General features: G+C 36.4%; 1 protein-coding gene across 1 annotated transcript; it reads left to right on the top strand.

Moving 5' to 3' along the window:
* Positions 1-3878: 3878 nt before the first annotated feature.
* Positions 3879-22551, top strand: LOC138698947 (trypsin beta-like). Its single transcript, XM_069825145.1, has 5 exons — positions 3879-3965; positions 12475-12560; positions 17475-17513; positions 20292-20424; positions 22153-22551. The coding sequence occupies exons 1-5, from the start codon at positions 3879-3881 to the stop codon at positions 22549-22551; spliced, it is 744 nt and encodes a 247-aa protein (XP_069681246.1).
* The last annotated feature ends 952 nt before the right edge of the window (positions 22552-23503 follow it).

Genomic DNA, 23503 nt, shown 5'->3' with positions numbered 1-23503 from the left:
ATAACGCTGACATAAATTTCCATTATTCACTTAAATTTAGATAAATCTATAAGGTAAAGTAGTAACTTAATTTATTTAATTTATGAGCTAATTTAATTCAATGAATTATAATTAATTTAATATTTGAGATAGCTAGGTACCGTGCGACACAAAAGTAATTTGGTGGAGAGGAAAATAAAGTGTAATTTTTAAATAGAAGATGTAGGATCATGAGGCAGAAAATAAAAAATATATTATAAAGTCCACGATAAGTAGGAAGGCAAGGAAAACGACGAGCACCGCGATAAGAATCACGACTTGGATAACAACAAACACCAAGGATAAGGACAAGGACAACAACAAGGACCAAGATGTGAATCACGACGAGAACCACGAAAACGAAAAAAAACCATAACAAAGACAACAGGGATCACCATAAGGATCATGGTAAATAAAACAAGGATCGTGATTAAGTCCACAAAAATGACATGGGCATTGACAAGGACTACGATAAGTGCCACGACATGGACCACTACACGCGTCACGATAAGGATCACGATACGGATGACGATAAGTCACGACAAGAACCAAGACTACGACAGGTACCTCGGAATATGTTTATTCGTGATAAAGTTCATGAGGACTTACTCATGACTCCATTTAAACGATATTTTCTAACATAAAACGAAACACTACCAACGATATGGACTTTAGGCCTAAGTAGTTACGTTCACAAGCAACTGATATGTTTAAAAGAAGTCAAGAGATATATAAAACCCTTTAGTCGCAGTCTCATTAAACATAAAATCGTAATATTAATTATGGCTCGAGCTACGATAAGGGGAGCACGTAGCAACCAGGACCCAACACGTGGGCATCTGTTTACCTCTGTAAGTCGAAAAGTGGCTGACATAGACAGATGAAACCTTAGGGATTGCGATATATATTCTTTCTTCAAGAAATGAAAAAAAATACGATGTCGTTTTTGGTTTATTTTTTAGAAATTAAGAAAAGTAAATATTATTATTAACCTAATAGTTACAGTATAAATAAACATAAGTTTTGTACACTAAATGTTTCATTATTGGTACTCTGACGAGAAACATGAAAATAACCTACAAAAGCTTTATAGCTCAACATAATACTCAAATTAGTAGGTGGTAAAGCAAACTAAAGTTGTACTTCTAACTGTATGAAACGGAGACCAACGAGTAGACGTAATTTTTATTCTCATAGTAATAAATAGTACTAAAATATAGATAACTTACTCAAATCTGTCACAGTATAAAGATCTGACAACCTACGATTTAAATAATATTTTTTAATCTTATTGCCAGAGAGTCCGAAAATTAAAATTTTCCGCTTTTTCTCGATCTAGACCAGTGTTCTGCAAACGGTGTGCCTTCACAAGGTGAAAGGTGTGACTTGAACTTTTACCTATTAATGTAAGAAATTGATAAAATTAATTTAAATTAAATTAAAATTGGAATCAAATCTTTTTCATAAATATATTTTTGCATATAGCCCATTCGGTATCTCGTAAAACCTACATGAGAATGAACCTACATAGTTAGTGACATATCCAGTGACATCGAAGACACTATGAAGGAGAAAATAAAGATCAGTCAGAAGTTCTCACTTTGGATCGACGAGTCCACCGATATTGGCGGTCGCGCACAACTTCTTTCCCACATTTGGTACATTGATAGGGATGTAATTGCAAGTAATTAATTTTTTTGCAAAGAACTGCCCGAACGAGCTACCGGTGAAGAAATTTTTCGTACAGCTAATAAATATGTGGTCCGTAATGAATTAACATGGGACTATTGCGTTAGTGTTTGTACAGACGTAGCCACTTCTATGACAGGCCGTGAAAGGATTCGTGGCTGAAGTACTTGAAGTAAATCCTAACATACGGAGCAAACATTGTCTCATTCACCGCGAAGCCATTTTTGCTAAGTCTCTGCTATTTCCTCTGAAAATTGTGATGGACGAAGTAGTAAAAGTCGTGAACTTCATCAAACCGCGGCCCCTAAATACGAGGGTTTTTTTTCCGTTTTGTGTGAGGAAATAGATCAGAGCACATTACACTCCTGCTACATATATAAGTGCGATGGTTATCACGAAGTAAGGTGTTAGAGCGAATGTTTGAACTTAAAGAGGAGGTACTTGCATTTTTTACTATTGAAGAGCATGAGTACACGGATTTATTTGTAGATGATGAACGCGTATCTAAGTTGGCATATCTTTTCGATATTTTAGTACATTTGAATGAGTTTAACAGAGAAATGCAAGGTAGGAACGAAAATATTCTGACTACTGTGGATGCGATTCAAGAATTTGTGAATAAGCTGACTTTTTGGATACAGATTATTTAAAATCGGTGGTTTGAGATGCTCCCAAATGCATAGCCCCTTGCTGATAGTAATAAAGTGTTGATGACTTAATTAAAGAACATTATCAATTTTGCAGTAGAAGATCAAGAATTAAATTGGAGAAAGAGTTCAAGATTTCTACCGGGTTCGTGATCCATTCATTGTGGATTAAAACCATCTTCCGGATAATATATTCGTACAGATGGAACTGGCAGATTTAAAAGCATACAGAACACTGACATTAAAACTCCTCGAAGTGCCTTTGGAAACATTTTGGTTGTCAATAAGGAGTGAACATCCGTTTATCTCCGATATGGAAATTAATATGTTACTGCCAATTTCAACTACATATATGTGTGAAGTGGGCTTCTAGACGTCAACTAAAATTAAAACATCAAAGAGGGAGAGACTCAAATCCATCGATGAATAAATGAGGCTTACACTGTCAGCAATTCCGCCACGGATCAGCCACCTATGTTCAGCTAAGCAGGCCCAAGTATCACATTGAAGATATGAGTAGAGTTATTTAGTTTAATATTAGTAATAGTAATGTGTATTTTCTATAGTGAAGTTCATAAATTGTTAATAAATGAAAGAATCCATTTGTTTTATAATAATAATAATAATAAATTTGATTAAATTAAGTAATTATATTAAGAGAGTTACATTATGTTTTGAGGGGATTAACATTTTGTTGTGCCGTGTTGAGTCTAGGCTCGTCTAGGGTGTGTCGTGAATAGAAAATGTTTGCGGAACACTGGGCTACATCGAGTCCGCTCAAATAATAAAAAAGCAAAATATTGCTGTCATAATAATTCCTGCAAAACAATTCATAACATATTAAGTACTGTAAAGTACCAGAAAAAAGTAATGGTCCGAGTCTTGATGGCACCACCTGTATGTAGGCAACAAGTATCGCACGACTGTCCACAAGTAGCATATATACAGGCGCTCTTGTTTTTTGTACATGCGCAATGCGTTGTATCTGAAATTTTGTGAAATTAGGCGGTCCATTTCTTTGTTCTGGACTTGTACATTAACGTATTATATACCAGCTATATTATACAGATATTTCTCTACCTTAATATATAAACGCAGACTGCATAATATATGTTTTTAACATTGTGAAATTTTAGCCCCGACTGTACCAGCCCTACTAGTATTTGAAATTCTTGAACAGGGTTGTTTGGCAAGAAAGAGGAAGGACATCCACACAGAACCAAAGTTATAAGCGTTTATGTCTATCAATGTGCGCCCAATTTTTTCAATATTATTTTAAATGTAAAAAGGTTGGTCAAATAAAAATATACGGGATTTCTTTTTTACCCCCCAAAAACACAAAAATTTTCGAAGTGTTTCGAAACATCCAAGTCACAAGTCTGTTCGATGTATTGTGGAATACCTCATATATATTATACATATTATATATGTTTATATATTTTGTGTAATCCAATTTTTCTCTATAATTATTCAAAACTGAACATTGATTTCATCCAATATTTATATTTTACAGTTACTGAAATCATGACAAAGAAGACAAGTGGAAAATTATGTAGACATACAAGGATAGTTGGTGGGACTCCTGCGAACATTAAGGATCATCCGTATCAGGTATTATAATGTTAATTTTCGTGATGTTAGTCGTGTTGTGTACAAACCTCCGGAGAGAAAAACTGTAATATATTTCGCTTGAAGGTAGAGAGATAAAGAATTCATTCCTGGAGTATGACTACGTAACATGTTTTAACGATGATTGATTGTGTTGATAGTTATTTTTGTGGCAGTGATAGCGATGAAATGATGATAGTGATGATAATGATGGATGATATGGTTACGCAAACATCGACTACACACATGACTTGTGAATATAAAGGTCTCCACCAAAGGACTTAACATATCAACAGAGTTCAATTGTTTATGATTGATAGTAGTAATAATAATGGAGATGGCAATATGGTTTTCTAAAACATTGCTACATGCAAGATATAATATATGGTTATTTGACAATATATAATTTTGATTTAATTGACATATGATAGAAGGGAAAGAAAGATATGACTTCTATCTTTGAAGATTGATGTTGGTGGTAATTGGTTTAGAAAATAACACTGACATTTTTGGAAGAAAAATAATACAGTATGAATCGGTCACCTTAAAAAAGGGGTCATCTCCACTTTCTTATATTTTGCAAGAGAAGCAAAAAAACTATTTTATTTTTCTTATAATGCCGACAAATTAAAACAATAATTTTATGACATTAAAGGACATTGAGGTGATGCGAAAAATGCCTTACAGCATGCCCTGCTATAGAGAATGTTTTCATACAAGGCAGAATAGAGTCCAGAATAGGGTCATTAAGTTATTTTGGTCCCTCGGCCTGACTCCTTATGAATTATATATTTGCTGTTCATTAAAAAATAAAATTTACAGTCTTAGACATAGAAAATGACCGATCTTCTGTAACGTGAAATAATTCACACAACTAAAGAAAGGATGTTCATTTTCCACCTCATTTACCACTTAAATATATGGTTATAGATTATTTATAACACAATCTATAAACACACACAGGAAAAGAAACAGAAACAAAACAAAGAAAACACAGAGCGGAGTCTTCCATAAGAAACTTGTTCACGTGTAAGCCTAATCACTCACAAAATCAACCATAGGATTTTTTGTGTAAGACGGCACATGGCAATCTCACGCAACTTGCAAGATTTCAAGCCTAAACCCGCCAGGAGAATGCCTATATTTCTTGATTAAGTCATGAGTGAACGATAAACTACACGTCAAGCAGGTCTCAGAATTATGTACAAAAGACTAGGGGAAATTTCAGCATGTTCTTGGTCAAAGTGCATGAGCAGATAATACGTTCACAATGTCAACACAACGCACCACGAGAGCGCACAGTGGAGCGCACAGTGGTCTACAATGCAAATTTAGCGGGACAAACTAATAACTTTTCAGCTACCTGACAGATTTTTATGCAATTTTACATAGTAGTTACAAGTAGCATATATGTTTTGTATACAAGCTGTCGTTACCTTGGATTAAGGGGAACTACCCCTTATAGGGGGCGCAATTATACAACATTAGTAATTTTTCTCCTATTTGACAGATTTTTATGAAATTTTACAAAGCAGTTACAAGTAGCCTATATGTTTTGTATACAAACTGATTACGTTGGTATAAGGGGAACTACCCCTTATAGGGGACGCAATTAGACAAAATTTGTAACTTTTCTCCTATTTAACAGATTTTTATGAAAGTTTACATAGTAGATACAGGTAGCATATATGTTTTATATACAAGCTCTCGTTACGTTGGCATAGGGCGAACTACCCCTTATAGCGGTGTACAATTAGACAAAATTACTAACTTTTCTCCTATCTGACAGATTTTTATAAAATTTTACAAAATAATTACAAGTAACATAAATATGTTTTGTATACAAGTTCTGATTACGTTGGTATAAGGGAAACTACCCATTATAAGGGGCGCAATTAGACAAAATTAGTAACTTTTCTTCTATTTAACATAATTTAATTTTACACAGTAGTCACATGTAGCATATAAGTTTTGTATACAAGCTCTCATTACGTTGGCATAAAGGGGACTACCCCTTATGAGGGGGCGCAATTAGACAAAATTAGTAACTTTTCTGCTATCGAACCGTCTTTTATGAAATTTTACACAGTAGTTACAAGTAGCATATATGTTTTGTACACAAGCTATGATTACGTTGGTATAAGGAGAACTACTCATTATAGGGGGCGAAATTACACAAAATTAGTAACTTTTCTCCTATCTAACATATTTTTCTGAAATTTTACACAGTATTACAGGTGGCATATAAGTTTTGTATACAAGCTCTGATTACATAAGTAAGAGGGAAACTACCCCTTATAAAGGGTGCAAATTGACAAATTTAGTAACTTTTCTCCTACCTAATATTAATTTTTTATGAAATTTTACACAGTAGTTACAGGTGCCATATATGTTTTGTATACAAGTTTTCGTTACGTTGATCTAAGTGGAACTATCCATTATAAGGGGGCGAAGTAAGACAAAATTAGTAATTTTTGTCCTATCTAACAGATTTTTATAAACTCTTATACCGTAGTTACAATTGGTACATTTGTTTTGTGTACAAACTCTGTTTACGTTGGTATAAGAAGAAGTGCTCCTTACAGAGGGGTGCATTTAGACAAAATTCGTAACTTTTCTTCTGTCTTAACAGATTTTTATAAAACGTTATAGAGTAGTTACAGGTAGTAAACTTGTTTTGTATACAAGCTCTAATTCTCTGGATTGTCTTTGTTTCGACCTCATACTTGCTGTAATGGAAAAGCTTTCTTGGGCAGCCACGACTTTTTTCAGGGGTAAGTTTTCTATAAATTTGGAATACTATCACGATGAGAACTTAATTCAATAAGTAGCTCACTAAGCCAATGTCCATTTCGTTAAAAAAAACTCTTATTATTTATCCTCTTGATCTCCAACGATAAATTATCTTATGGGGGAAAATGTAACACTTTAAGCACTCTTGCACCTTTTGGGAACTCGGGAAGCTTATTTGATACATAATTAATAAGCTGTCATCTTGAATTTCCTGAATTGTACATCGAAAGCAGATTCGGTTCACAGATATTTAAATAATTGCAACTGAGAAAAATTTCACTATTGCATCTCGAAAGAATAGTGCTCATAATTGATTACTTCCGCAAATCTGTGCACCTTAAAACTTGATTTAAAATAGAGGCAAATACTGGAGAGAAAAAAAATCATTTTGGGACGGAACAAAGGGTTCTTTTCTCTACCCTAGCAAAATCTGCACTCAATGGTTATATTTATATTTTGTCCCGTGTCCATTCATGCTAATTTGATATGCTATAATAACATTAAATGTGACAAAAACAAACAGTGTTACATACCTAACGAACTATTTGACATATTGATACCAAATATGAATGGAATCGATCACTTACAACAGAGTTACAGCACAAAGAAACCGGGAGTCTTGAGGCACTTGCTGAGCAAGAATTCTGGGTGGCGAAATGTGGCTTGTTACCGGCTTCTTATCTCGCTCTGCAGCCACCTCCGCTGATTAAAATTATCAATTCAGTGTTACTCAGTTATATAGGAAAAATAATTTAAGGGTTTTATTTCATTTTTTACATGTCATTTTTCTACATTTGTCCTCCTAAATGTGGATTTGGACCACTGTGGGGCAGTGAGAGTACTATAACTTCGCACGAAAACATGACGACCTTCCCTCATACCCTTCACCAGTTAACTGCAGGCACGCGCAAGGGATAAACCCTTAGCCGAGTTGCCAATTCTTGAAGTCATTGTGATTTGCGAACGTTTTTCAAACTGTGTTCCGTGAAACCGCGATTTTCAGAAAGACTATATTACCTTTGTAAATATACCTTAATTTATATTTACTAAAACAAAATTGGTATAAAAATGAACAAACTTATTTTAAAAACACTTTATATTTATATTTTCACTAACATGTTTTGCCTAAATAAACAAAAAAATGTAGACTTCTATAATAAGTGTTAAATTCTCATGTTATTGAAGTTCCAGAATTTTGTACTTAATTAAGAATGTTGCGCTGGTAAAATTTTCTGAAACTGTGATCACTGAATAGTTATAGAATGTATAGTACAAAAGAGTAAAGTTAGATTTTATCTACTTCGCCTTGGGTGATAATTTCCACGAACGCATAAAATCTGTTTACTCTAGTGTACTATACAATATTTTATTCATTACTGGTATGTAAATTTAATTTTAAATTGTAGGGTTTTTCTTTGTAATGTGTTGGCGAAGAAGTTCATATACATTCATTTTACTATTGCTAACATGTTGGTTGTCATGTAGAGAGTGATTTAAAAACATTTCATTCACTGCTGTAAGTTAGAAAAATTTAAGCACTGCTGTGAATAATGTTATTATTCAGGTTGCTAAGGACAGTGTTGCTGTTGGCGATATCTCTTTCGCGTACTGTTCACATACTGTTCGGCGAAGTAAATCACGTATAAAATCGTCTATCTTACCGAATTCTGTTTTAATTTGTTTATTTTCTCTTTAGTTGGTGAACCGTAATTCTTAATTTCTATGCCCATATATCCAACTCCGCCGGTTGCGTCCGATGTTAAGTGATTAAGATTTATACTTATTAAACTGCCTGAACTTTCGATTACTTTATGGATAGAATTTCTAACGTTAGACACAATTTTAACACTTTGTTTTCTTAGCTACGCTCCTCTGCAAATAAGATACTCTGTTTTCTTCGACGGTGTTATTTGTTGTTCTTGTCGTGATGGTCCTGGATCTTCAGGTGTATTAGGAGGCCTGGCTGCGGATCATCTCCTCCAACACTCATTAATCATGGCCGGAATAAATTAGACATATTGAAGCGCACAACGGTATAAAACAACACGTCGACAAAGACACTGAGAACGGGTGAAACCCAACAGGTAGAGGCAATGACTACTAGATTTGGCAATGCTGAGATCTATTGTATTTCTGCCACGCGGCTAGGGGTTGAGTAGAGGATGGGGGTTTATGAGGGATTACCAATTCCAAGAAGAGAGGCCGTCATGTTTCCGAGCCAAGTATACCTACGATTCATTAGTTTGCAAAAGTCGTACCGGTGTGAAATTTTAGACTGGCTCCACATATTAATTATTTGTCAGTTTTTAATTACAGAAAAATTACGTAGTATGTATGTATGTATGTATGTATGTATGTATGTATGTATGTATGTATGTATGTATGTATGTATGTATGTATGTATGTATGTATGTATGTATGTATGTATGTATGTATGTATGTATGTAAAATTGTATTATTATTATTATTATTATTATTATTATTATTATTATTATTATTATTATTATTTACATGATCATTTCAACTAATTTACTGAAATGTATTCTATGGGTGTAATCTGACAGCGATATTTTCTGTTTCGTCAGAATTCAAAAGGTTTTAGAAGTTTTAATAGCTTCTACTAGATACGTACGTCTTGAACGACATTTTTCGACTCACCCAACACTCATCACATCGTGTTATGGTCGTAGGCATGCAAGAAGACGTGCTGCCACGCATGTTTATTTTCACACAACTTCATTCTTGTTAGACATGCCAATTCAAAGTACACAGACGTGCACAATTTTATCTTATATCTGTTGATGTAGGTCTTTGTTTTCGTGGATGCTCTTTTATCTTTTATAAAATGAGAGAGGTAATAATAATAATAATAATAATAATAATAATAATAATAATAATAATAATAATAATAATAATAATAATGTTTTATTTTCGCTGGCAGAGTTAAGGCCATAAGGCCTTCTCTTCCACTCAACCAGCCTTAATCAATACAATACATAAATTTAAATTACAAATATTTACACTACACTTAAAAGGTTCTCCAGCAATATTCTTCAATACACATTTATTTAAATTTAGATAAATCTATAAGGTAAAGTAGTAACTTAATTTATGAGCTAATTTAATTCAATGAATTATAATTAATTTAATATTTGAGATAGCTAGGTACCGTGCGACACAAAAGTAATTTGGTGGAGAGGAAAATAAAGTGTAATTTTTAAATAGAAGATGTAGGATCATGAGGCAGAAAATAAAAAATATATTATAAAGTCCACGATAAGTAGGAAGGCAAGGAAAACGACGAGCACCGCGATAAGAATCACGACTTGGACAACAACAAACACCAAGGATAAGGACAAGGACAACAACAAGGACCAAGCTGTGAATCACGACGAGAACCACGAAAACGAAAACCATAACAAAGACAACAGGGATCACCATAAGGATCATGGTAAATAAAACAAGGATCGTGATTAAGTCCACAAAAATGACATGGGCATTGACAAGGACTACGATAAGTGCCACGACATGGACCACTACACGCGTCACGATAAGGATCACGATACGGATGACGATAAGTCACGACAAGAACCAAGACTACGACAGGTACCTTGACAAAGAAAACAAGGACCACGATAAGGGCCACGACAAAAACAACAAGGACTACGATATGGGCTAAAACAAATAGAAGTATCGCGATAAGGGTGATACAAAGACAACAAAGATCACAATAAGTACCACGACAAGGCCAACGACAAGGATCTTGACAAAGTTTACGTTAAGATTCACGAGAAGGACCATGACAAGAAACACGGAAAAAAACACGACATGATCCACGACAATGACCATGTTCTGTGGTCATTTTCGTGATCCTAATCGTCATCCCTATTATGTTCTCCGTTGTGATTTTTATCGAGATCTCTCTCGTGCTCCTGGTGTTGGAATGAGAATAATCTGTCTGTACAGATCTTCTTCCAGTTACAAATGTTTAAGATTTTCCATGTGTTTTCTGAAGTTTGGCCTACCTAGATATTGAAGTCTGGTATTCTATGTGATCTACTTCCTTGGGGTAGTTTTTATGCTATAGTTTCTATCAGATTTATTTCCTCCTAGTAATCTGTTCCTCTTCTCCTCTCTCAAAATTGCGATTCAATATGTTACTTCTCCTTCCCCCTTTAGTTGTTGAATCCAGGGTTTTGTTTGTCTTGTTATTTATTTTAAAATGTTCTGCATTTCATCATTACGTATTGGTTTTGGAACCATGAATATTCATTTATTTGTTGTTGAAATTTGTGCTAACGTAAGAAAACTTCTTAAGATGAAATTCCCATGCACTATTATGATGTTGAATATATCTATGAAAAATCATTAGCCTGAGGACGATTCTGTTACATAACTGATTGTAGGAAACTGAGTGTTATTATATTTTCATGTGAAAGAACGGTATAAACAATACTAATCTATGAAAATGGTGTATGTTGTAAAACAGATGTTAATCTTGCAATAATAAAACAGATCAGAACTTAGATGCATTTATGTTTTAACATTTACTTTTAAAAACAGCGATGTGAAAAAGAAAAAAATGGCTGAAGTTATTGCGGGCAAGATTCAGTAAAACGATGATTCTACAATATTATATTAATAAGCTTACAAAATTAACTCAAATACAGATTTATAAATCAATGCCTGTTGAGTTACTAATAAATTATGGTGTAGATACTTAGTCATTTGCCAAAAAAGGAAGAACCTTATTCAATATACTAAAAGAATTTTCTTCGAACTGAGGCTATGGTAACAATTCGTAATGGAGATATAAATAATTTCACTGGGAATAAAATTTAATTGAGTATCATTCAAATAGAAAAAAAATTATTAAATGACTGCATCTATTAAGAACATATAAGATTATAAATAATTGATTAAATGGCGAACATCACTCACCATACAGAACTAGAATAAATCATAACACACACCAACGAAATAATATCCAACATCAGCCACAAAATAGAGGAACGACACAATATCAAGATAGCAAATCTAAAAACACAACAAACAAAAACACACAAATCAGAACACAAATTCCATCCAAAAATACACAACACAACAAACACGCCATTCAATTAATTATTTATATTCAATCGTTAAAAATAGTTTACGAAAGATTCAATATGGCTTATGAGATTGCTTAACTCCAGAGTGTATTTTACTTTATATATGAGTAGGGTGTGAGTTGCCATGTTGCCATAGAAAACTGTGGACTTGAAAAAAGGCAATAATTATTTTAAGTTTTCCTACTGATTTTCTGCGGCTGTGGTTGATAATGATTATCGTGAAGCGCACTAAATTAATCTCACCTGGGAAATTAACAAGGGTTTAGAGCAGCTGGCTATGGACTGGAAGGTCCGGGGTTCGATCCCAGGTGGTGACAGGATTTTTTCTCGTTGCCAAACTTCCAGAATGGCCCCGAGGTTCACTCAGCCTCCTATAAAATTGAGTACCGGGTCTTTCCCAGGGGTAAAAGGCGGTCAGAGCGTGGTGCCGACCACACCACCTCATTCTAGTACTGAGGTCATGGAAAGCATGGGGCTCTACCTCCATGCCCCCCAAGTGCCTTCATGGCATGTGACGGGGATACCTTTACCTTTTTTATCATTAAAAAAATGAGTATGAGGCTTATGTGAATCTACAGTTTATTAACAACATGATGCACTGCTTTCAGATATCACTTCAACATGTTTACTCAGGGCACTTTTGTGGTGGTTCAATTCTCAACAAATATTGGATAGTAACGGCAGCTCATTGTCTTCAATCGTAAGTACAATAGTTTCTGTTTAGACTTGTTCTATAGAACATCTCGCTGTTATGTTGCTTAGTTGGCAGAGTGTTGGCTTACGACTGCAGACCTGAATTCAAATCTTAACCATGAAAGAGTTGTTTTTTAATGGACAAAGCTGAGGATGTGATAGTTTTTCTGGTGGCTTTCCCTTTCCTTCTTCCTCACTTCAACACTATCCATATTTCACCATTCATTACTATCTCTGTATCTAAAAGTGAGGTTTGGTAGTACTTGCATTTTCGTGGCTGCGAATCCCTCGTCCGCTTCGGTGGGTTTTCACGTCGTTTGCCCAAAGAGTAGTAGATGATATTGGTGGTGGGATCTAGAGGCTAATAGATCTCTTAAAAAGCACCAAAGTCCTTCAGGTTCTTCCATTGCTGACCAGCATTTGGTGACTCTGTGAGGTGTGGCAGACCAAAACATATGTATACGGATTTGGTGACTTGAGAGAAATGTGCGTTGTGGCTGACTGTTGAGCTAGCTTAACTGCGCAATACAATCGGCAAGCAATTCTTTTCATCACGGGTGCACAAATATCCTCTTTGGGGCGAAGTAGTCAGGAATGCTCCATGGAACCTGATAAGCACCGCTATACCTCTGTACTTCAAGGACATTTTAGTGCAGCTTGTTGAGTGCATTAAATCGAGGATTGGGTTAAGATGAAGGTGTAAAAACCATTAAAAATCAGTAGATTTTATTTGGATATTCCGCCCATTATTAGGCGGTATATACATTAGTCCTTTGGTTTATTTTTTCATGGCTTACAGTTAATATTTCATTTATTTGCTGCGTGTACGAAAGAAATATGTTAGTTCTTAGAAAACGTTCTATAGTGACGCACACAATATCACTCGAGACAGACAGCAGAGAAATCTGTCCACAAAATGGAGAGCTGGTGGAATAACATAGAAACTTGCATGAAGAAAACAGACATCAACAATGACAACAATTTTATTATAAGTACCGATTGTCTCTAGCGCGAAAAAAAAAACATCTCATTAAGTACTGTCTGAGTACCTCACATAGCCTACTCATGCCTAAGATTGGGCTTGATGTGGCTTGCTTTTAAAAAGGCTGGACTTGGAACTGGTCCGTACACTTAGAAATGCTTCGGTTCATTGTGTGCTCTATATGTGAGATAATTATTCAAGTCCAATAGGTCCTGAGTGGCAATCGTGAATCCGACGCTGACAGGTGGACTGTCCTGGCTTAGATCCGGAGAGAGCCAGACCCTATTCAGAGAAGAGTAGCGTTATAAATCTCAGGGACCCGGTGCCTAAAGTCCTTCCTGAATCAACCGACGCTGACATTCTACCTCAGATCTTGATGAGCTACGTCCTATTTGCACATGAGTAGTCTGATAAGCCACAGAAGCCAAGAACACCAAGTCCATCTTATATAAGAATTAGACTACCTTCCGGAATTTAACCCATTTTACTTTTTATATACGTGGAAAGAGGGAAGATGGAGAATTTTGGTATAATTATAGAGGAAAACGTGAGTACTCTGAGAAAACACCTCTGTAACGCATGGTTTACTGATCACAACTCCATCATAACGTGGCCGGGGATCGAAGCCAGGCTGCCTGGATAGAAGAACAACAACAAACTTGCGAGACAGCTAGGTTCACAATGTGAAATGAATCGTTATATTCACTTGGTTAAAATCGAATATTGTGATCTATAGTGAAATAAATATAGTCAATTACTTATTTTTCCAAAGTAATGCACTTGTTAGTAGTTGTAGGCTAATACTTTAGCATTGAAAATAGTGAGATTTTGAGAATACATACACGATGATTAATTCTTTTGCTTTATCTCGAGGAATATTTGGCATGCCACAGATGCTCCATTTGCTCTGAAACACGAAATATATTGTAATGTCTATTAATGTCTATAGTGAAATAAATATAGTCAATTACGTTTCAATGCATGTAGTAGATACAGGAGGAAGAGAGGGCGTTGGCCGGGAGGTGTTAGTATATTCTATAAAACGCATGATTGGATGGAAGTTAGAGAAATTGATATTAATTTAGAAGGTATAATATGTGCTGGTATAAGAAGTGGCGCTATGCTAATGATAATTATTGGCTTATACAAACAACCATCATCATCTAAGTATTGCAACCCATCCTTCTACGAAGACCTAGCAGAGAGAGTGGTAGATATCCGTGTAAGCTATCCCGATGCGTCATTATTGTTAATTGGGGATTACAATTCGAGGATCGGAATAGAAAATATTTCTTTCGGAGAGTGGGTGGACGGTGAAAACGAAGCGAGAAAAGCGAATAGATGTAGTAAAGGTAAGGTGGTTAATGCAGAAGGCAGGGAGGTACTTGCATTTTGTGACGCATTTAGCCCTGAGATTCTAAATGGAAAGTATGGGAGAGACCAAAAGGGGGGATTAAAGTTTGTTAATGCCAATGGGGGGAGTGCTATAGATTTTATTATATGCAGCAAAGACGTAATACCTTTAATTAAGGATTTCTGGATAGGAGAAAGGTCGGAGTCGCATCATTTCCTTGTTTGTGTGCAGCTAGAAATAATGGACGGGACTAGGCTAACTGGGGATGGAAGGAATAAACAGGAGCAGGGAAGATCGATCCCAATATATAGGTGGAGGGAAGAACATAAGGACGTGTATATACAGAGATTGGAGAACAGACTGAAGGACGTTGACTCAGTCACGGCAGAACAGATCACGTTAATTATTCAGGAAGCGGGTTCTGTAATGAAGTTAAAGGGAAACCGAAAGAAGACACAAGGAACTACTAATTTCTATGACAATGATTGTAGGAAAGCTAAAAGGGAAATGGATCAAGCATTGCGGGCTTTTAGGCGGTTAGGGGGCGATGAGGAGCGAGAAATATGTGTAGCACGTAGGAAGATGTATAAGGTCATTGTATTCGAAAAAAAGACACAATGGCAATGTAACATAGCGAAAGAAATCAGACAGGTCGCAGGACGAGGGAATGAGACGGAGGTATGGAGATCACTGAAGAAATTGCGCAAGGGCCCATATGTGGGAAACAACATCTCGCCAGAGGCATGGAAGAGCCACTTCCAGGAGGTATACGAGGGAGGGGGGGGGGAATTACGTGATCTAGACTTCAATTTGAATTCAGTGCTGCAAGTACCAGAAATAGATATGTTAGATGGCGAATTTACAACTGACGAGGTGACGAAAGCTATAAGTAGTTTAAAAAATAACAAAGCACCGGGTAAAGACGGGATACCTTCTGAATTTCTCAAAGAGTGTATTAATATACAGGCAACGACAAGTAAAATCACGGACATGTTTAACAAAATCTTTATGGGAGAAAGTTATCCTAGTGAATGGACAGCGGCAATTATATGTCCAATCTACAAAAAGGGAAACATGTCGGTACCTGATAATCATAGGGGGGGGGGTGGCGCTTTTACCAACAATGGGAAAAATTTATTGCAAAATTATATATGAGAGACTGAGGAAGTGGATACTTCAATATGATAGGCTCTCTAAATTTCAGGCTGGTTTCAGAGAGGGTTACAGTACAACAGATAATATAAGAATAGGCTAACGAAATATTTTTCTAACAATTCTTGTTAACAATAATAGCTGCTTCAGGTTTCTCAATGTTTAATGGCTATATATATATATATATATATATATATATATATATATATATATATATATATATATATATCACGGATAAATATCTAAATTATCTCATTATAATTATTATTATTACTATTATTACTCTTATTATTATTATTACTACTACTATTATTATTATTACTATTATTATTATTATTATTATTATTATTATTATTATTATTATTATTGTTATAACTATTTCTTACCAATATTTATTATTGTCACACTAACATTAGTTATCCAATTTTCATTATTTAATTTCATGTTCTTTTATGATCTAGATATTAATGTAATAACTATGTAAGCAATTGTATTCAATTAGAATTAGAGTCTGGCCTTAGCTCTGCCACATTAAATAAATAAATTATTATTATTATTATTATTATTATTATTATTATTATTATTATTATTATTATTATTTGTTTTGGACACATTAAGGCTAAAAGAAATACAGAAGAAGAGGGGAAAACTGCATTGCGCATTTGTAGATTTTAAAAAAACATTTGATTCGGTAGAACGTGAAGCATTGTTGTAGAAGCTGTGGAAAGAAGAAATGTCGTTGAGAATGATTACAGCTATATCAGAAATATATGAGAAGGTGGAGTTCTGTGTAAAGTATGAATGTGACAAGTTTCGGAAAATGTGGCTACCCGTAGAGGGATTAGACAAGGCTGCATACTCTCACCCCTTCTTTTTAATATATTCGTAGATGACAAACCAGAGATGGTCGATAAAATCGAATCCGAAGCTCCAAATTTAGACGGGATCTCCATACCTGCACTCTTATATGCAGATGATCTGATTTTGATATCTCGATTAATAAATGGACTGCAACAGGAACTTCACTGCTTGGAGAATTATTGTAGTCAGTGGGGCATGACTGTTAACACAGACAAGACCAAGACAATTACTTTTAAAAACGGATCTGTATATAGTGGGGATGAGACATGGACATACGACGGACACATATTGGAAAATGTGAAACATTTCATATATTTAGGGGTTACTTTATCATTGAACGGGAGATGGACTAAGCATGTTGACATAACGAAACGCAAGTGCGGGGTAAAGAGTGCGGAGGTATTGAAATTGATCACTAAAGTGCCAGATATTCCTGCAGCAACATTGGAGCTAGTATATGGATCTGTGGTTAGGTCATCTATATTGTATGGGGCGGAAATTTGGGGTTGGGAAAATACAGGAAAACTAAATAAGTTACAAACGGACTTCCTGAAACGAATACTTGGAATTGGCAGAAGCACAGCTAACTGCGGGGTTCTAAAGGAGTTTGGGCTTCAAAACGAAGTAATTCATATGAAAGTCAGGGTGATAAAATACTGGTTAAAAATTATATTTGGGGATCAGTCGCTTCTACGGTCGATTTGCTACAAAGTTCATCAAAGGGAGGGCTGGGAAAAGGGGTGGGTTTATAAACGGCAGAGAGGGCTGCATCATATAGGAATGGGATGGGTGTGGGAGAAAGGAGAGAATAACAGGAGGAATGTATGGCGTAATGTTAAGATGCGTTTAATTGATATCGAGAGGCAAGAGATTGAGCTCCAATGTTCGGAAAAGTCCTCACTACATTTACATTCAGATCTCATGCTTAACTGGGGGAGGTGTGACTACATAAATTCTTGTAACAAAGACAGCAGAGCAGGTTTAGCGTGGCTAAGATTGGGGGCATGGAAGGATAATAAAATTGTCAACTAAGAAAGGGAGCGTGTTTGTCCGCTTTGCAAAGAAAAGGATTCCTATAAGCATATTTCATTACTGTGTGTCGAATTGGAACAGATGCGGAGAAAATATTTACCACCTTCGATGCTAAGTCAGAGTAGGAGTTCGCTTGCATGTCCTGACCTCATGAGTAATAGAGAATGGGAACAAAAGACAGAATTGTTCCTCTTGAAGGCGAGAAAGATTAGAGCTGCAGCTGTCGAAGTTTGCGACGCGAACTGAGGAAGGGATACTAGTATCCACCCAACTGTACACTTTTATGTCTTTTAGGTTAGGATATATTATATAATGTGTTTTATTGTGACATTTCCATTTTTAATATGTGTTTTCTTTTAGAGAGTAGTTGGATGTAATTATAGGTGGGGACAGAACCTACAAAGGAGGACTTGTTTTGCGTACAAAGCACGTACGGTCAGAAGACCCGTGCAATGGATTTTAGACAAAATTATGATAATATAAAATTTGTATGTATAATATTAGTCAATAAATCTATCTATCTATATATCTACATACATACATACGTCGGCCTCGGTAGCGTAATTGGTATAGCACTGGCCTTCTATGCTCGAGGTTGCGGGTTCCATCCCGGCACAGGTCGACGGAAATTGTGTTTAATTGCGACAGACTCATTTCAGTAGATTTACTGGCATGTAAGGTAATTCTTGCGGAACAAGGCGACGCTGATATAACCTCTGCAGTTGCGAGCGTCGTTAAATAAACCATATTCTACATACATACATACATAGTCCATACCTGTGGAGTAACGGCTAGCGTGTCTGGCCGCGAAACCAGGTGGTCCGGGTTCGATTCCCGGTCGGAAAAAGTTACCTGGTTGAGGTTTTTCCCGGGGTTTTTCCTCAACTCAATATGAGCAAATTCTGTGTAACTATCGGTGTTGGACCCCGAACTCATTTCACTTTCATCTTATTCAGGTACTAAATAAACTAAGAAGGTGATAATGGCAGCGAAATGAGTTCAAGTTCGGAAAGTTACCCAGCATATTCTCTTAATGAGTTGAGGGAAAGCCCAGGAAAAACCTCAACTAAGTAACTTGTCATACCAAGATTTGAACCCGGGCCCGCTCTTCTCATGGTCAGACATGCTAAACGTTAGTCCATAGTGGTGGAAATAATAAGACACATAAGTACATACTCTAAGGGCGCGTATCCACGAAACGAGGCTGCCTGGCTTGTTTGCCTCGCGGTTTTGTTAGCGAGACAAGAACGCAAAGCGTGAGCCACCAGTTCGTGTGTGACAGTTTAGACAGTAACTTCGGGTTGCATGATGGCATCTCTACCAAGGAAAGTAAACTAGCAGCGAATTAATTATTACATGGTACAGTTGATCGCATCCAAAACAGACTGGAAGTCGCTCACGGGTTAGTCTGTGTGACACAGTTGGGAGGCCGCCGCGCAGCTTTGCGAGGCTGGTATCAACTGTGCGATCATGATCATGAGATAGCCTAGCTTCGTAGAAACGTGCCTTTAGAGCATTTGCAAAATTTTGAGCTTGCGTTCATTTCCGGGTCATTTTGTTATGTGTAATGCATGCATATGAGAGACATTCTGTTTCAAATGTGCAAATTCGCTGAACTGAGAGAACTGTCTTGGGAGGAATATACGGAGTGTTTCAGAATTTAACCGAAGAAATTTACCTGGTTATGGAGGAGTCTAGACAAGCAATTTGAGATAGGGAACCACGAGTCTTCGATGAAGAATATCTGAGTTATGAGATGATAATTGTTTACATTGGATACTCAGAATTCAGTATTAAAATGAAATTGGGGTATGAAATGGTATAATGGTTTGGGACTCTTTCAGACCTTATTAGGGGCTGGATAAAATCCAACTGTAAAGATATAATCAACAGTTTTTTTAATTACCTTTTAAAGAATCTTAAAACTGCCGGAAAATAAGGAGACTACCTAGTTTAGACGAAAGTCTTCAACGTGAAGTTATAGTGTAACGGATAGCGCGTTAGACCTCAAGCTAAAGGTAGTACGTTCGAGTTCCACTGTGATAGTTTTTTCATCGCAATATTTGAATAACTGGCATAGTGACCTAAAAATATATCATTGTAATATGAACAAGTTTGAACCCGCAGACCCATAGTTCCTCTCTCAAAATACTAACGTAGGAACCCTCCACACGCCTTAAGTTTCTTCAGTTGAATTCTGAATCAGCCAGTATATCGAAAACTTAAATTGACGTAGTTGTGTAAGAGAATAGACGACACCTGTCATAAAAGACTCCGAAAATTCGTCGACGTGATGAACAATGGCTCTGGAGTAGACATTGTTTAAGTATTATTTATGTTTTACATTACAGAGCTAACATAAATGCTATTCAAGTCCGCGCCGGCAGCAGTTATAAGCATGAAGGGGGTACTGTTCGAAAAGTTTACGAAATGACTATACACCCAAGATATCAGAATTTTGATTATGACGTCGCTCTGGTGAAGGTCTGTATAAAACATAAACTAGCTATCATATTCAATATAATCATGTCAATGTATAATAATTTAGCCAGTGGTTTCTTCTCATCTCAGATTCTGCATTCTAAACAACGCTATTCAGTTACAAGTCTCAGAACTGCCTAGATATGTGGTTCTAGAGATCTATAACATCCGCATAACAAAATACAAATTATTACTGGCAGTGAGCATATAATAAACATCTTAAGAAGGAAGAAAATCTATCTTTTCTTTCCATTAATCGAGTCCGAATTGCTGGATTTATGACAAACTACCGTTCCGAATGGGATACACTTGAAACATTATATTCATTAAAATTTGAATCTTTTTTAAAGGAATGAAGGACGAGGTAGTCTTAGAAAATGAAATTAGAAATTAGAATTTAGCCTATGACATCCCTTGAGGGCTTACGCCTCCTGCACGTTGGCAGGGTAGCTCTCATTCACTCTTTAGGTGATCTAACCTAAGGAGTGTTCGATCTTGTTCTCTTGTTCATCGTCTCTCGTGTTGGGTATGAAGCACTTTCACTGGTCACTGCCGCGCACTTTGCATCATTTCACTATTCACATATTCATTCGCGTTGCTACTGGCACTTCAGAACACATTTCACTTTTCACAGATTGATGTTTCCTTCGACAGTTTTTTCCACGTTGATCTGCTTCTTGCACGCATCGTCCACTGCTTCCCCACTCTCTGTGTAAATGTATCCGCCAATCTGGGTCTCTCTCTTCCTGCACTCCGCTTCCCTATCCTGGGTCTCAAATGGTCACTCTTTGTGTGTCCACTGGGTGTCACGCATCCTACCTACGTGGCCTGCTCATTTCCAATTGAGTTCGTCTGCAACCTGTACTGCGTCTTTCATGCCCGTGTTCTTCCTGAGGTCCACATTGCGAATTCGGTCTTTTAGCGTAACTTGCTTTAATTTTCGTTCCATTTTTCTCTGGCAGATTTTTACCATCTGTCTCATCTTCTCGTTCAAAGTCCATGTTTGACAGCTATAAAGTAGCATGGAAAGTACACATTTCTCGAACACATCCACTTTCAGGCTTGTCTTCAGGGATGTGTCAGTCAGTATGAACTTCATGCTCCAGAATTTTCTCCAAGCTTGTCCTATTCTCCTTTAAATTTCTTCATCGCTGTGCATGTGAAAAGGTATATTTTGCCCTGCGTATATGTATTCTGAGACATATTCAAGTGGTGTGCCGTTTACGTTTATTGGTTCTCTCCTGACGTTGGTCATTAATTGTGTCTTCTTTGGGTTCATTTTCAAACCTGCTTCCGCATTTACTCTTTCCAATTCCTCTACCATGTTTTTTTTTGTTCCTCGCTGATCTTGCAATGACGACGATGGAAAATTAAATAAAAACTATTAAATCTGAATTGTGTTCAGTCTCCTGTCACGAAACTGTCTCCTGATCGGGCAATCAGTAGTTGAGCTAAACTGTATTATTTAGTTGCATATTATATGTATATCATCATGAAATAGAAGTGTTCATTTTATCCAGCATCATACATATTAACAAACATTTTATTGTTCCAAATAGATTTTACTGCCATGTAAAAAAACTACTGCGGGGAAAAAATCCGGCACACCGGCGACGCTGATAATATAACCACGGCAATTACGAGCGTCGTTAAATAAACCATATTTTAATAATTTTTATTGGTCCAATGTTATTGAAAAACATCTTACTATTGGTTTATATGGGTTTACAGGTAAAAAGTCCTTTCCATTTCAATGATAGGATTAAACCAATTTCTATGGCATCAACTCCTCCAGCAGTTGGAACTTGCGTCGTTGTAAGTGGATGGGGACTACTATACCAAGGAGGTTATTCCCCTGCCCAATTGCAACATGTTGAAGTCGACATCAAAGATATACATAGATGTGCCTCTACTTATTATGGCCTGACTCCCCGAATGATCTGCGCAGGATGGTCTGCAGGAGGCAAAGGAGTATGCCAGATGGATTCGGGTGGTCCTCTCGTTTCTGGAAGCGAGCTCGTTGGAATTGTATCCTGGGGATATGGATGTGCAGTAGCAGGATATCCCGGAGTCTACGTTAACGTTCCTGCCGTAAGAAAATGGATCAAAGCACATATTGCATATTTATAATTTCTTTTTTTTTCTTTTTTTAAATACGAGAAATATCATTAGAGTGTGTTTGAGAGATTAATAAAGTTGACATAGTAGCTCGAGTTATGTGTTGGACGTTTGTTTTTTTCTGAGGTAGCATAGATTAGGAAAAATGCAATGTTACGGAGGTAAAATTCGTCTCCATTTTCATAGAAAGGAAGAAAACGGATAATGAAACTACTTCGGTGTGTTTGTTTATAAAATCTCTTAGTCCTTTTATCCTCAATTCTGTAGATATTTGTTATAAATGCGTTCTCTCAGTAAATACAATAATTCTCTTACTTACTCTCGAATATTTTCCTGAAATAGTGTGTGATGGTAATCAATAATCCCCTCTTTTAACTTAGCTTCGTAAACCATCCATTCACCTCAAGGAGGACGACGACATTTTCAATGTACCTTGACTTTCCATCTTTTCTACACATATTCGTGATCCATGACAGAATACAGAGTCATGGATTATGTATTGCACAGGATAGGGACCGATGGCGCACTTATGTGAGGGCAAAAATGAACTTCCGAGTTCTTTAAAGTCATAAGTAGGTAAAATCGAATATAATTGAAAATTAAGTTTAAGTGACTTTCCTGAATACGCCCCTAAGTGTCTATCTTAACTTAACATATGAATCTTATGTTTATGAATCTGGAACATTTTTCAATTCGAGAACTTTCGATCCAAAATGAGGATTTTTTTAATTGGGTTATTTTACGACGCTCTATCAACATCTATGTTATTTAGCGTCTGAATGACATGAAAGTGATAATGCCGGTGAAATGAATCCGGGGTCCGGCACAGAAAATTACCCAGCATTTGCTCGTATTGGGTTGAGGGAAAACCCCGGAAAAATCCTCAACCAGGTAACTTGCCCCGACCGGGATTCGAACCCGGGCCACCTGGTTTCGCAGCCAGACGCGCTGACCGTTACTCCAC

This window comes from Periplaneta americana, chromosome 4, assembly GCF_040183065.1.
Source record: "Periplaneta americana isolate PAMFEO1 chromosome 4, P.americana_PAMFEO1_priV1, whole genome shotgun sequence".
Classification (NCBI taxonomy): domain Eukaryota; kingdom Metazoa; phylum Arthropoda; class Insecta; order Blattodea; family Blattidae; genus Periplaneta; species Periplaneta americana.
This window is presented reverse-complemented; position numbering and strand designations above follow the sequence as displayed.

Excerpts from the sequence above, each read along its gene's own strand:
- LOC138698947 (XM_069825145.1), top strand. The coding sequence starts at position 3,879 with ATGACAAAGAAGACAAGTGGAAAATTATGTAGACATACAAGGATAGTT. Across the intron at positions 3,966-12,474 it reads TTAAGGATCATCCGTATCAG|ATATCACTTCAACATGTTTA; the intron begins GTATTATAATGT and ends CACTGCTTTCAG. Across the intron at positions 20,425-22,152 it reads ATGACGTCGCTCTGGTGAAG|GTAAAAAGTCCTTTCCATTT; the intron begins GTCTGTATAAAA and ends ATGGGTTTACAG.